At 35.9% G+C, this 14,955-nt stretch overlaps 1 protein-coding gene across 1 annotated transcript in view; it reads left to right on the top strand.

Moving 5' to 3' along the window:
* Positions 1 to 14,955, top strand: part of MALRD1 (MAM and LDL receptor class A domain containing 1) — a gene marked incomplete at both ends in the record, with an annotated part of 607,751 nt that overhangs the window by 268,990 nt on the left and 323,806 nt on the right. Inside the window, 2 exons of the mRNA XM_081226990.1 lie at positions 3,412 to 3,659; positions 7,492 to 7,783. Coding sequence (XP_081083116.1) covers positions 3,412 to 3,659; positions 7,492 to 7,783 — 540 coding nt within the window. The remainder of the gene's footprint in view (positions 1 to 3,411; positions 3,660 to 7,491; positions 7,784 to 14,955) is intronic.

Below are 14,955 nucleotides of genomic sequence, written 5' to 3'. Positions count from 1 at the left end.
AGCTGTGTCATATCATTCTTCAACTCATAGTTCTGCTACTTACAAGGTAATACTAAGCAAAGTACTTTAACTCTGAACTCCAGCTATCTCTTAAACCAAAGTAAGAACAGTAACAATTATGTAGAGATGTGGGAATTAAGTGAAATAAAACATATGAAGAGACTACTCAGGCCCTGATATATGTTATGCTCAATACACAGAAGCCCTGTTTCCAAGCACTTTCCCATTTTCTTAAATGTGCTTTATTTATAGAATATGCTCAATAAATACTAATTCAAAAGGATACACGCACCCCAATGTTCATAGCAGCTTTGTTTACAGTTGCCAAGATATGGAAGCAACCTAAGTGTCCATCAACAGATGAATGGATAAAGATGTGGTACACACACATACACACACACACACACATACACAATGTAATACTACTCAGCCATAAAAAAGAATGAAATTTTGCCATTTTCAGTAACATGGATGGACTTGGAGGGCATTATGCTAAATAAGTCAGACAGATAAACACATACTGCATGATATCACTTACATGTGGAATCTAAAAAATAAAACAAGCTAGAGAATAAAACAAAAAAGCAGACTCACAGACACTGAGAACCAACTAGTTGTTACCAGTGGGGAGAGGGAAGTGGGGGAAGGCAATGTAGGGGTAGGGGAGTCAGAGGTACAAGCTATTAGGTGTAAAATAAGCTACAAGGATATATTATATAGCACAGGGAATACAGCCAATATTTTATAATAACTATAAGTGGAGTATAACGTAAAAATTGTGAATCACTATATTGTACACCTATAACATACACTCTTTTACAGAAACTATATATCAATTTAAAAAATAAATAAAAAATTTATATGAAATGAATAAATGAATAGAATGATATCTTTTAAAAATTTGATGGTAGGATCTTAATAGGCATTAGGTTGTGTTCTTTCAAAATTATGTCTGTTTTAAATGAAACATTTTTATACTTATAAAGATATTGATCGATGGAAAAATTATAACATTTGGAAAGGGAGAAACTGGTTTGATTGATGATACAGCTGTAGACAAAGGGATCATTTTCTTCCTGATGGCACACCTGTCTGGCCCTGGCATTAATTGCTACATGAAATGCCAGGAATTGGCATCTGCACAGAAGACCATTTGCTACTTGTCTCGCATGGCACCTGTGGGAAATAGTAGAAAATGAAATTATAAGTTGCTCCCTCTTACCATAGTGATATGTAATTCAAACAACTTAGGCCTGCTTGCTGTGTTTTCCTCCACTGATATTTTAGAATTAAACTTTCCAAGGAAATATATCTTCAACTATAGTTGAACTACTAAAACTATAGTAGATATCAAAAGCAAAAATATGATTTACACTATAGAGATTCATGTGGCAGTATTTGTATGATTTTTTTTTAACAAATCTGTTTTTCAGCAGCACACATCATTTCCTTATACAAATGGCCTTTCTAGATGCTGGTCTATATGGAAATCTGGTCCTCATGGGCTGCTAAATCTTCCAACATAAGGGCAATTAGTTACTTCATTTTATATTCTTAACCAAGATAAGATTTCAGATTATAAACAAGCTGGTGAGTTGGGGTTCATTATTATTTTAGTGAGATTTACTTCCCAGTCCTTTGAGGGGATACTTAGGAGAACTTTAGTATTCTGAACTAAAAGAGGCTGTAGGAATTACAGTCTATTTTAGGACAGAGTAAATTTTCAAAATAAGTTTCAAAAGTAATTTAAAAACTGAATTAACAATTGAATAGAAAATAGGACCCAACTACATGTTGTCTACAAGAAACCCACTTTGAATATAAAGATATTTATAGGTTAAAGGTAAAGTATGCAGAAATATATACCATGCTTACATGAATCGAAAGAAAACAGGAAGAGCTATTTTAATTTCAGACAGAACAGACTTCAAAGCAAGGAACATTATCAGGGATAAATAAGGGCATTACACAACAGTAAAGAGGTCACTTTTCTAAGAAGACATGACAATCCCTAATGTGTATGTACCTAACAACAGAATGTCAACCTGTGTGACATAAAAAACTTCTAGAACTGCAAAGAAAAGAGATGAATCCACTATCATAGTTGGAGTTTTCACACCCCTCTATCAGAAATGGGTAGATCCAGCAGGCAGAAAATCAATAAGGACATAGTTGGACTTAGAATTCTTACTATCCTGGAAATGGAAGAAAAACTTAAGCAATTTTAATATTAAAATATTTTTAAAATACCTGGGAGATAGTTGATATTTAATGTAACTCAACATATTTAATTTCTGCAACTTATTATAATAAATTAAATCATTACAGTTTTAATCTTTTCTGTTTCACAATTTTCTTAGCTCTAAAATAAGTCTATGTTTTAAAAAATAATTACAATGACTAATAACTTTTGCTTTAGGAAGTATTTCCCAGCTAAACTGTGTTGCAGAATAATAAACGTCCTAAATTCCCTACCAAGATCTGAGAAGCAAAGATGAGAAGAGAGAAGAAATAAATTACATTGACCAAATAGGTGTTTGCAGGAGGAAACGTGTGTAATGCTGGAATATTTTCTCATGGATTTTGACACAGGGACCAGACTATTGAAGAAATAAACTTAAATGAGCCATGGAAATAGCTGTGTGTAACAAACTAAACTATTCTATTTTAATGTTGCTGTCAGGATAATATTGTAAGGTTTCTAACATTACATGATGTGGCAGGATTACTGCAATTTTTTCAATTTTTTAGTTGAAGTATTGTTGATTTACAATTTTGTGTTAATTACTGCTGTATGGCAAAGTGATTCCATTATACATATATATACATTCTTTTTTATATTCTTTTCCATTATAGTTTATCACAAGATATTGAATATAGTTCTCTGTGCTATAGAGTAGGGCCTTGTTTATCCATTCTATATACAAAAGCTACATAAGATTACTGTATTTTTTGTCTTTTTTAAAAGTTCATTTATTTATTCAGCAAATTGAGCAATTATTTGCCAGGCACTGGGAATATAACAACAAAACTGAGCAAATTATCTCCTTTATAACACATGCATTCTGATGAGTGAGGAGTGGGGGAAGACAAAAAATAAATAGGTAAAACATATAATGTGTTAGAAAAGTGCCCAAAATAAAAATAAACAAGTGAAGTAGGACAGAGTTGAGGATAGGAGCTTTTACGTACACTGATAAATAAGGACCCACTGAGAAGGTGATGCTCAAATACAGATCTGATAGAAGTGAGTGGACAGGCCATTTGGGAAAGAATCCAGGCAGAGAGAGTAGCAAGTTCAAAGGTCCTGAAACATGAGTGTGTTTAACAAGATTACTGTAATTTGTGATTGCATGCTTTATCTACTAATTTCCTTTTTCTCTCCACCATAAATTGGAAAATGTTTTCCAGGTACTTCCAGTGGCTGCTGTGATTTTGAGTTTGATCTTTGTGCCTGGGAGCAGGAACAGGATGATGACTTTGACTGGAATCTGAAGGCTAGCGGTATCCCTGCCTCAGGCACACAGCCAGCTGCTGATCACACCTTGCGAAATTCATCTGGTCATTACATCTTTATAAAGAGCTTGTTCCCGCAGCAGCCCATGAGAACAGCCAGAATTTCAAGCCCACTCATAAGCAGAAGAAGCAAAAACTGCAAGGTATGGGGAAAAAAACAGAAATATTATGAACAACTTCTGATGGAGTTAAGTACAGAAAATGAAATGGCCAGCACCAGACCAACAAATGAGTTTGAATGTATTCAACTTGGAATATGTGAGGGAGGTAGAAAGTGAAGTAAGGTTGAAAGGGAAGGATCATTGGAGCTGTTGGAAGAATTTATTCTGTGGATAAGTTCCATAGATAAGGAATTTTGGAAACCATTTGAAAATGTCATGGTTATTATTCATAACCATGGGTAGAACAAAAGAAGTAAAATATCAGTTGTGTTCACTCAGGGAACTTGGTACTTATTGGAATTATGGGAATTTCACCACAAGAAAGAGAATTAAACAATGAGAAATAGCATAAAGTTAAATATTTCCAAGAACTAATATGAGTCATAGTTGGCACCATGATAAAATGGTTGAAGACGTCTTCATGGAAAAGGAAAGACTGAAATTGACCCTTTAAAAAGTAGAATTTCTAGGGGCAGGAAGAAAAAATGGTTTGGCCATTATGCTGTGGAAATTTGAAGAAAACATTTATAAGAGTGTTAAAAGTATAAATAGAGCTGTATGGATCTTCATATGATGTCTATGCATTTGCAAGGACCTTCACTTTATTTATTGTTTGCATGATTGCCTATTTTTATTCCCCAAAGGATTTGAGTCAGCTAGGCTAGGGGCTAAATTTATCTTTACATATAAATTAAGCACTCAGAGATGACTTCACAGAATCTTGCTTATAAGAGATTAATGCGTGAATAAATTTGCCATTTATTTATATTTACGGCAAGAAATGCAATCTCCATAAGCTCTGAACACATGTATTCTGACTGGTGTATTCCCCAATGTCTGAACACTGAAAGGAAAACAAATTATATTCAGAAAGTTGCTAGCCGATCAAAGAATCAGGCTGGGAGACAATAACATGATTTAAACCTTTATTATCTTCAAATTGTATTATTCTTGTGTATCTGTCTCCACAATAGAGAGCCCTGACCCCAGAATGGGACATATTAAATCTTTGCTCAAAGGCTCCCCAGCTGTACCTGTCCTTATTACAGATGTTTGTTCCTCTGTTTTATACTGACCATCCATTACATCCTACCATTTTCCCAGTCTTAATACATGTTAAGCCTTTAGTTTGTGTTAGGAGCTTTTCTGTGTCATCTTAAATTGATTTCATAGTTTAATTCTCAGGGAATAATCACATCTCTCTTCTCTCTTCAAGCAAATTTCAAAGATTTTCTGCAAGAAAGTGACACTCTCAGAGTTTTAAAGACGTAACTCAGTCAGCAGTCCAGAATGGATGTAATGAAACATACACAATTATATTAAACTTTATTTAATTAGTTTGGCAAATGTTGCATTTTAGAAAAGTAAAAAAGTCAAACTGAAATTGTATATATTTCATGTTTAATTTTTAATCAGCTTTTAAGACTAGAACTAATTTACAAATTTCAGAATATCTATGGGTATATAGATTTATAGATATAGACTCAACATATATAAAACCTGGAATGCTGGGGTTTATTTTCAAGAAAGTATTGAGTAATTTGAAAGACATCAAAAAAAGACTCCTTAGCTTTTCTTTTTAGACTTCCTCTAAGAATGTTCAAAAGATTTTTTTTTTCATACTGTAGTTACTAAGGATCTCATTCATCTCTATTTTTCCCTGGTCCCAGCACTATAGTTCCCACTGTTTTAAAACACCTGTGTGAGAACAATGAAGTATGCCTAGGAGAAATGTCAAAAAATTAATGATGAATGGTTCATTTTATGAATATTTATGATATAGATTGAATACAAAGAAGTAAGGAAAGGTCATGCTGGGAATGATTGGGTCTCTCATATATAAAAATTTGTTTATCAGGTAAGCAGATTGACCTTCCATATTTTCATGAAAATCCTTTCTGTCACTTGACCTTGTGGAAAACTTCAGGGAGAAAAAATCAAATTGGAGATTTTTCTTCCTTTTGAGGGATGGGTGGGAGGCAGGAAGGGATGCAGACATAGATTGATGAGGGTAGAGATCAAACCTCTGAGTAACTGAAATTTCCAGTGAAAATGCCTCCTTAGAAGAATTTAATACTTAAGAGATTTTTATTCACTCGTGTTGCCCTGTGATTAGGTTACATTGTCATCAAGTGTTCTCTGTAGAAATGGAGTATTTCGATGCTTGCTTGCATGTTGGCCCAATGGCATCATTCAGAAAATGGCCTCAAGAAGATAAGGAAGTATTTACTGTGACATAAAACATATGCTTTATGTTTTCTGTGCAAATAAGAAGACAAAACAAGGGAGAATACTGGGAAGACCACACCTGTGACTGCAAGGGCTCCAGACAGACGTGTGCTATGCCTGTTGGGTAGTTTCCTCTCTTGCCTATTGACGCTGCTCAACAGGCTGGCCTCAGACTCTTTGTGTTTCTCATTTTGTGACACTCAGGTTTGACCAGTCCTCCCCAAACAAGCCAAAGTGGTCATAGAGCTCATGTTTTCCAACAGTAATGGATTAATCAGTAGAAGAAACATTTTTGGATCATAGAATAATACCTGAAATTCAGGTATTATTCATCAGCTAGGAAATTTGCATAGAGTTACTTACATGGCTTAGCTCTTCTTGGTGCTCTTTGAAGTATGCATTGCATATATTGTCTAATCACATTCTTTACCCTTTAAACACATTCATTTTTCTTTCTCTAGAATATAATATCCATGAGTGCTAGTCTTTCCAAAATGTGATTTTCCTGTGTGAAGATCACCCATCATTACTCTTTTCCTTCATTCATAAAAAAGACAAGACAAAAGCTTAAAAACACTCTCAGCAGTCCCTATTGTTCCTAACTCATATTCTTCTTCCTCCTAGAATTTCCCCTGACTTTCTCCATCTGCGTAACAATCACTAAAAATCTGGTAAACTACATCTTTGAAACATTGAAATGTTAATTCCTGGAAATACTTACATTAATTTTTACTTGGGGGTACAACTCTCAAGTCTGCTCTTCTAAAGCATTTCAAGTAAAATTTAGAAATTGCTATTCTGGTCGTTTTGCTATGTATAGTACAGCCCTGAGGATCTTGTAGAGCTAAAAATGTGTTTCAAGTGCAAGGATGTGGTGGAATAAGCAATAAAGTACTCTACTATTTTGAAGAAAACGATTTAAGTTTCATGAGATTAAAAATGATTTTCTTTAGTACCTGATATTTCTTAATCATGAAAAGTCTTTCTATATAATACATCACTTTTTAATGATATTTTTATTCCTTTGACAGTGGACCTTAAGAGTTTGTGGAGGAATCCTACTTTTATAAGTCACAGAAAAGAAGTGAACTCTGCTCATTTTTCAACTAAGTTTCTATTTGATCCTTATTGTACTGTTTTCCATGTTTTGCAACATAGGATTTAAGGCTGGCCTAACTTCATTCATTGGTAGAGTACTCACAGAGCAGTAGAACATACAGATCTAATTTTCCTTCAGGAATCTGTTAAGAAGGGAGAGGACAGGGGCCTCCCTGGTGGCGCAGTGGTTGAGAGTCCGCCTGCGGATGCAGGGGATACGGGTTCGTGCCCCGGTCTGGGAGGATCCCATATGCCGCAGAGCGGCTGGGCCCGTGAGCCATGGCCGCTGGGCCTGCGCGTCCGGAGCCTGTGCTCCGCAACGGGAGAGGCCACGACAGTGAGAGGCCCGCATACCGCAAAAAGAAAAAAAAAAAAAAAAAAAAAAAAAAAAAAAAAAAAAAGAAGGGAGAGGACAATATGATATAATTGAAAATAAGGTGAAATTAATTGTACTAATTATATATAATATTCTGATTCTTGGTTACAGATAATTTTTCATTATCACATGTATGGACATGGCATTGGAGCGCTCACTTTGATGCAGGTATCAGTCTCAAACCAAACAAAGGTCCTACTTAACCTCACTGTAGAGCAAGGCAATTTCTGGCAGCGGGAAGAATTATCCCTGTCTGGTGATGAGGACTTCCAACTCAAATTTGAAGGCAGAGTTGGGAAAGGCCACCATGGAGATATTGCACTGGATGACATTGTGCTTACAAAGAACTGTCTATCATTCCATCACTCCATGAAAGAGGAACTCAAAGTGCTTCTTCCAGCAGGTACATTTTAATTTGTTTGTGTGGTGCTTTTACAGAGAGGTAGGTGGGAAGGAAGGAAATGGAAAAGAAGTGACATAAACACCTAGTAAATCATTGTTTTCATAAAGAAAAATCTTTTTGAATCTAAAATGTTATCTTTCAAGGCTTTACTCATAAACTTGTCTTCTAACATTTCTCCAAGCTTTGGTATATTTACCAGTTCCCCAGTTCCTAGTTTAGTCAATTTCTTCTTACATCAATAAACTAAGACTCCTTTGTTTTCAGTCTGATTCAGAATTCAGTCCTTAGTAAATATCAATTCACTCTTTTTTTTTTTTTAAAGCTAAATGCCGCTCTCCCTCATGATTACTTTTCTTTTTTTTTTTATTAATTAATTAATTTATTTATTATTTTTGCTGTGTTGGGTCTTCGTTTCTGTGCTAGGGCTTTCTCTAGTTGTGGCAAGCGGGGGCCACTCTTCATCGCAGTGCGTGGGCCTCTTACTATCGCGGCCTCTCCTGTTGTGGAGCACAGGCTCCAGATGCGCAGCCACAGTCGTTGTGGCTCACGGGCCTAGTCGCTCCGCGGCATGCGGGATCCTCCCAGCCCAGGGCTCGAACCCGTGTCCCCTGCATTAGCAGGCAGACTCTCAACCACTGCACCACCAGGGAAGCCCCTCAATTCACTCTTAATACAATATAAGAACATCAAGAACAGACTTACTCAATTTTAATTAGATGTTACTGTGTTTACGTTATTTACTTTATTCTTTTTAGACCAATACTTTATTCATTTGAATGTTGAGTTTATATATTTAAATAGTTTAGATGATCAAATATGTCCATCCATTCACCTAAAAATTTAGGGGTAATTTGTCTAAATAGTTAGATTATTGGTAGATGTCCAATATAATACATACAGTGACAATATTGTAAGAAGTGGAAATAGCAAGTAGCACTAATTCATATAAAATATTAGAGGATGAGATGAAAATGCAGTATATAGTGTTACAATGACAAAAGAACAAATTTTGGGACTTCCCTGGAGGTCCAGTGGTTAAGACTCTGCACTCTGAATGTAGGGTCCGTGGGTTTGATCCCTGTCCTGGGAACTAAGCTCCCACATGCTGCATGGTGTGGCAAAATACAAAAACAAAAACAAATTTTATCAGTTGATAATATGACATATATTAATATTTAAACCATGAGTTTTGAGTAGAAAATAAAAGTGCCATTCATTTTGTATATAAATTATATCTTGTAATTAACAAAAACAAAAGTGCTTTAAGAAGAATGAACTAATTTGTTTGTACTGACTTTTAACATGGTGGGTGGAATGGGGAACACTGCCATTTCTGCCATAACTTCTTCATACATTTTAAAGGGAGTGTTTTAATTTGCTTAAGAGTAGGTTTCTAGATAAATATTTTCCCATTGACACATAGTTAAGCCAAGCTCCTTGCCTGATGTTTCCAGCACTATATGGAATAGTACAGAGGAAAAGAAACATTTCAAGACTCTGTTGAGGGATAAGTATACTTATGTGAATTTAATGTAAAAGAATTTCAGAAACCTCAGACTAATCTACTTTCTTTTTCTTTTTTAACATCTTTATTGGAGTATAATTGCTGTACAACGTTGTGTTTCTGCTGTATAACAAAGTGAATCAGTTATATGTAAACGTATATCCTCATATCCCCTCCCTTTTGAGTCTCCCTCCCACCCTCCTTATCCCACCCCTCTAGGTGGTCACAAAGCACCAAGCTGATCTCCCTGTGCTATGCAGCTACTTCCCACTAGTTATCTATTTTACACTTGGTAATGTATATAGGTCAGTGTTGCTCTCTCACTTCGTCCCAGCTTACCTTCCCCCACCCCGTGTCCTCAAGTCCAGTCTCCATATCTGTGTCTTTATTCTGGTACTGCCCCTGGGTTCATCAGAACCACTTTTTTTTAGACTCCATATATATGTGTTAGCATACAGTATTTGTTTTTCTCTTTCGGAGTTACTTCACTCTGTATGACAGACTCTAGGTCCGTCCACCTCGCTACAAATAACTCAATTTCATTTCTTTTTATGACTGAGTAATATTCCATTGTATATATGTGCCACATCTTCTTTATCCATTCATCTGTTGATGGACACCTAGGTTGCTTCCATGTCCTAGCTATTGTAAATAGAGCTGCAATGAACACTGTGGTACATGACACTTTTTGAGTTATGGTTTTCTCAGGGTATATGCCCAGTAGTGAATTGGCTGGGTCATATGGTAGCTCTATTTTTAGTTTTTTAAGGAACTTCCATACTGTTCTCCGTAGTGACTGTATCAATTTACATTCCCACCAACAGTGCAGGAGGGTTCCCTTTTCTCCACACCCTCTCCAGCCTTTGCTGTTTGTAGATATTTTGATGATGGCCATTCTGACTGGTGTGAGGTGATACCTTGTAGTTTTGACTTGCATTTCTCTAATGATTAGTGATGTTGAGCATATTTTCATGTGTTTGTTAGCAATCTGTATATCTTCTTTGGAAAAATGACTATTTAAGTCTTCTGCCCATTTTCAGATTGGGTTGTTTGTTTTTATGATATTGAACTGCATGAGCTGCTCGTGAATTTTGGAGATTAATCCTTTGTCAGTTGCTTCATTTGCCAATATTTTCTCTCATTCTGAGGGTTGTCTTTTCGTCTTGTTTATGGTTTCCTTTGCTGTGCAAAAGCTTTGAAGTTTCATTAGGTCCCATTTGTTTATTTTTATATTTATTTCCATTTCTCTAGGATGTGGCTCGAAAAGGATCTTGCTGTGATTTATGTCATAGAGTGTTCTGCCTATGTTTTCCTCTAAGAGTTTGATAGTGTCTGGCCTTACATTTAAGTCTTTAATCCATTTTGAGCTTATTTTTGTGTATGGTGTTAGGGAGTGTTCTAATCTCATTCTTTTACATGTAGCTGTCCAGTTTTCCCAGCACCACTTATTGAAGGGGCTGTCCTTTCTCCACTGTACATTCCTGCCTCCTTTATCAAAGATAAGGTGACCATATGTGCGTGGGTTTATCTCTGGGCTTTCTATCCTGTTCCATTGATCTATATTTCTGTTTTTGTGCCAGTATGATACTGTCTTGATTACTGTAGCTTTGTAGTAGAGCTTGAAGTCAGGGAGCCTGATACCTCCAGCTCCGTTTTTCTTTTTCAAAATTGCTTTGGCTATTTGGAGTCTTTTGTGTTTCCATACAAATTGTGAAAGATTTTGTTCTAGTTCTGTGAAAAATGCCATTGGTAGTTTGATAGGGATTGCTGTGAATATGTAGATTGCTTTGGCTAGTATAGTCATTTTCATAGTGTTGATTCTGCCAATCCAAGAACATGGTATATCTCTCCATCTGTTTGTATCATCTTTAATTTCTTTCATCAGTGTCTTATAGTTTTCTGCATACAGGTCTTTTTTCCTCCTTAAGTAGGTTTACTCCTAGGTATTTTACTCTTTTTGTTGCAATGGTAAATGGGAGCGTTTACTTAATTTCTCTTTCAGATTTTCATCATTAGCGTATAGGAATGCAAGAGATTTCTGTGCATTAATTTTGTATCCTGCTACTCTACCAAATTCATTGATTAGCTCTAGTAGTTTTCTGGTAGCGTCTTTAGGACTCTCTATGTATAGTATCATATCATCTGCAAACAGTGACAGTATAACTTCTTTTCCAATTTGGATTCCTTTTATTTTTCTTTCTTCTCTAATTGCTGTGGTTAAAACTTCGCAAAATATGTTGAATAATAGTGTTGAGAGTGGGCAACCTTGTCTTGTTTCTGATCTTAGAGGAAATGGGTTTGGTTTTTCACCATTGCGAATGATGTTGGCTGTGGGTTTGTCATATATGGCCTTTATTATGTTGAGGTAAGTTCCCTGTATGCCTACTTTCTAGAGACTTTTTATCATAAACCGGTGTTGATCTTTGTCAAAAGCTTTTTCTGCATCTATTGAAATTATCATATGGTTTTTAGCCTTCTATTTGTTAATATAGTATGTCACATTGATTGATTTGAGTATATTGAAGAATCCTTGCATTCCTGAGATAAGCCCACTTGATCATGGTGTATAATCATTTTAATGTGCTGTTGGATTCTGCTTCCTAGTATTTTATTGAGGATCTTTTCATCTATGTTTATCAGAGATATTGGCCTGTAGTTTTCTTTTATTGTGACATCTTAGTCTGGTTTTGGTATCAGGGTGATGGTGGCCTCACAGAATGAGTTTGGGTGTGTTCCACCCTCTGCTATATTTTGGAAGAGTTTGAGAAGGAGAGGTGTTAGCTTTTCTCTAAATGCTTGATAGAATTTGCCTGTGAAGCCATCTGGTCCTGGGCTTTTGTTTGTTGGAAGATTTTTAATTACAGTTTCAATTTCAGTGCTTGTGATTGGTCTGTTCATATGTTCTATTTCTTCCTGGTTCAGTCTCGGAAGGTTGTGCATTTCTAAGAATTTGTCCATTTCCTCCATGTTGTCCATTTTATTGGCATATCATTGCTTGTAGTAATCTCTCATGATCCTTTGTATTTCTGCCGTGTCAGTTGTTACTTCTCCTTTTTCATTTCTAACTCTGTTGATTTGAGTCTTCTCCCTTTTTGTCTCTATGAGTCTGGCTAATGGTTTATCAATTTTGTTCATCATTTCAAAGAACCAGCTTTTAGTTTTATTGATCTTTGCTGTCATTTTCTTCATTTCTTTTTCATTTATTTCTGATCTGACCTTTATGGTTTCTTTCCTTCTGCTAACTTTGGGTGTTTTTTGTTCTTCTTCCCCTAATTGCTTTAGGTGTAAGGTTAGGTTGGTTATTTGAGATTTTTCTTTTTACTTGAGGTAGGATTTTATTGCATTAAACTTCCCTCTTAGAACTTGTTTTGCTGCATCCCATAGGTTTTAGGCCATCGTGTTTTCATTGTCTTTTGTTTCTAGGTATTTTTTGATTTCCTCATTGATTTCTTCAGTGATCTCTTGGTTATTTAGTGTATTGTTTAGCCTCCATGTGCTTGTATTTTTTTTACAGAATTTATCCTGTAATTGATATCTAGTCTTATAGTGTTGTGGTCAGAAAAGATACTTGATATGATTCCCATTTTCTTAAATTTACCAAGGCTTGATTTGTGACCCAAGATATGATGTATCTTGGAGAATGTTCCATGAACAGTTGAGAAGCATGTGTATTCTGTTGTTTTTTGGATGGAATGTCCTATAAATATCAATTAAGTCCACCTCGTTTAATGTGTCATTTAAAGCTTGTGTCTCCTTATTTATTTTCATTTTGGATGACCTGTCCATTGGTGAAAGTGGGATGTTAAAGTCCCCTACTATATCTGAGTTACTGTCGTTTTTCTCTTTTATGGCTGTTAGCATTTGTCTTATGTATTGAGGTGCCCCTATGTTGGGTGCATAAATATTTACAGTTGTTATATCATCTTCTTGGATTGATCCCTTGATCATTATGTAGTGTCCTTCTTTGTCTCTTGTAAAGTCTATTTTGTCTGATATGAGAATTGCTACTCCAGGTTTCTTTTGATTTCCATTTGCATGGAATATCTTTTCTGTCCCCTCACTTTCAGTCTTTTTGTGTCCCTAGGTCTGAAGTGCATCTCTTGTAGACAGCACATATATGGGTTTGTTTTTGTATCCATTCATTCAGTCTGTGTCTTTTGGTTGGAGCATTTAATCCATTTACATTTAAGGTAATTATCAATATATATGTTCTATTACCGTTTTCTTAATTGTTTTGTGTTTGTTTTTGTAGGTCTTTTCCTTCCCTTGTGCTTCCTGCCTACAGAAGTTCCTTTAGCATTTGTTATAAAGGTGGTTTTGTGATGCTGAATTCTCTTAACTTTTGCTTGTCTGTAAAGGTTTTAATTTCTCCATCGAATCTGACTGAGATCTTTGTCGGGTAGAGTAATCTTGGTTGTAGGTTTTTCCCTTTCTTCACTTTAAATATGTCCTGCCACTCCCTTCTATCTTGCAGAGTTTCTGCTGAAAGATCAGTTGTTAATCTTATGGAGATTCCCTTGTATGTTATTTTTTGCTTTTCCCTTGCTGCCTTTAATATTTTTTCTTTGTGTTTAATTTTTTTTTTGCGGTATGTGGGCCTCTCACTGTTGTGGCCTCTCCTGTTGTGGAGCACAGGCTTCAGACACGCAGGCTCAGTGGCCATGGCTCATGGGCCCAGCTGCTCCATGGCATGTGGGATCCTCCCAGACCGGGGCATGAACCCGTGTCCCCTGCATCGGCAGGCAGGCTCTCAACCACTGAGCCAACCAGGAAGCCCTTTGTGTTTAATTTTTGATAGTTTGATTAATATATGTCTTGGCGTGTTTCTTTTTGGATTTATCCTGTATGGGACTCTCTGTGCTTCCTGGACTTGATTGACTCTTTCTTTTCCCATGTTAGGGAAGTTTTCAGCTATAATCTCTTCAAATATTTTCTCATACCCTTTCTTTTTCTCTTCTCCTTCTGGACCCATATAATTTGAATATTGGTTCATTTAATGTTGTCCCATATGTCTCTGAAATTGTCCTCAATTCTTTTCATTCTTTTTTTTTTTTCTTTATTGTGCTCTGTGGTAGTTATTTCCACTATTTTATCTTCCAGGTCACTTATCCATTCTTCTTCCTCATTTATTCTGCTATTGATTCCTTCTAGAGTATTTTTAATTTCAGCAGCTGTGTTGTTCATCACTGTTTGTTTGCTCTTTAGTTCTTCTAGATCTTTTTTCAGTGTTTCTTTTATTTTCTCCATTCTATTTCTGAGATTTTGGATCATCTTTACTATCATTACTCTCGATTCTTTTTCAGGTAGGTTGCCTATTTCTTCTTCATTTATTTGGTTTTGTAGGTTTTTACCTTGCTCCTTCTTCTCTAACATATTATTTTGTCATTTCTTTTTTTTTTTCTTTGATGGGTGATGCTGTATTCCTCTCTTACTGGTTGTTTGGCCTGAGACGTCCAGCACTGGAATTTGAAGGCAGTTGGATAGAGCCTGTTCTTGGTGCTGAGATGAGGACCTCCAGGAGGCTTCACTCTGATTAATATTCCCTTGGGTCTGAGGTTCTCTTTTAGTCCAGCATTTTGTACTCACAGCTCCCACCATAGTCGTTCCTGTCCAACCTCTGGCCTGGGAACCAAGATCCTGCAAGCTTTGTGGCACAGTAAAAAAAAAA

The sequence above is a fragment of the Mesoplodon bidens genome, assembly GCF_964165515.1.
Source record: "Mesoplodon bidens genome assembly, chromosome: 3".
Taxonomy (NCBI): Eukaryota; Metazoa; Chordata; class Mammalia; order Artiodactyla; family Ziphiidae; genus Mesoplodon; species Mesoplodon bidens.
The sequence above is the reverse complement of the archived record's forward strand: the minus strand, read 5'-3'. Positions and strand labels throughout refer to the sequence as shown.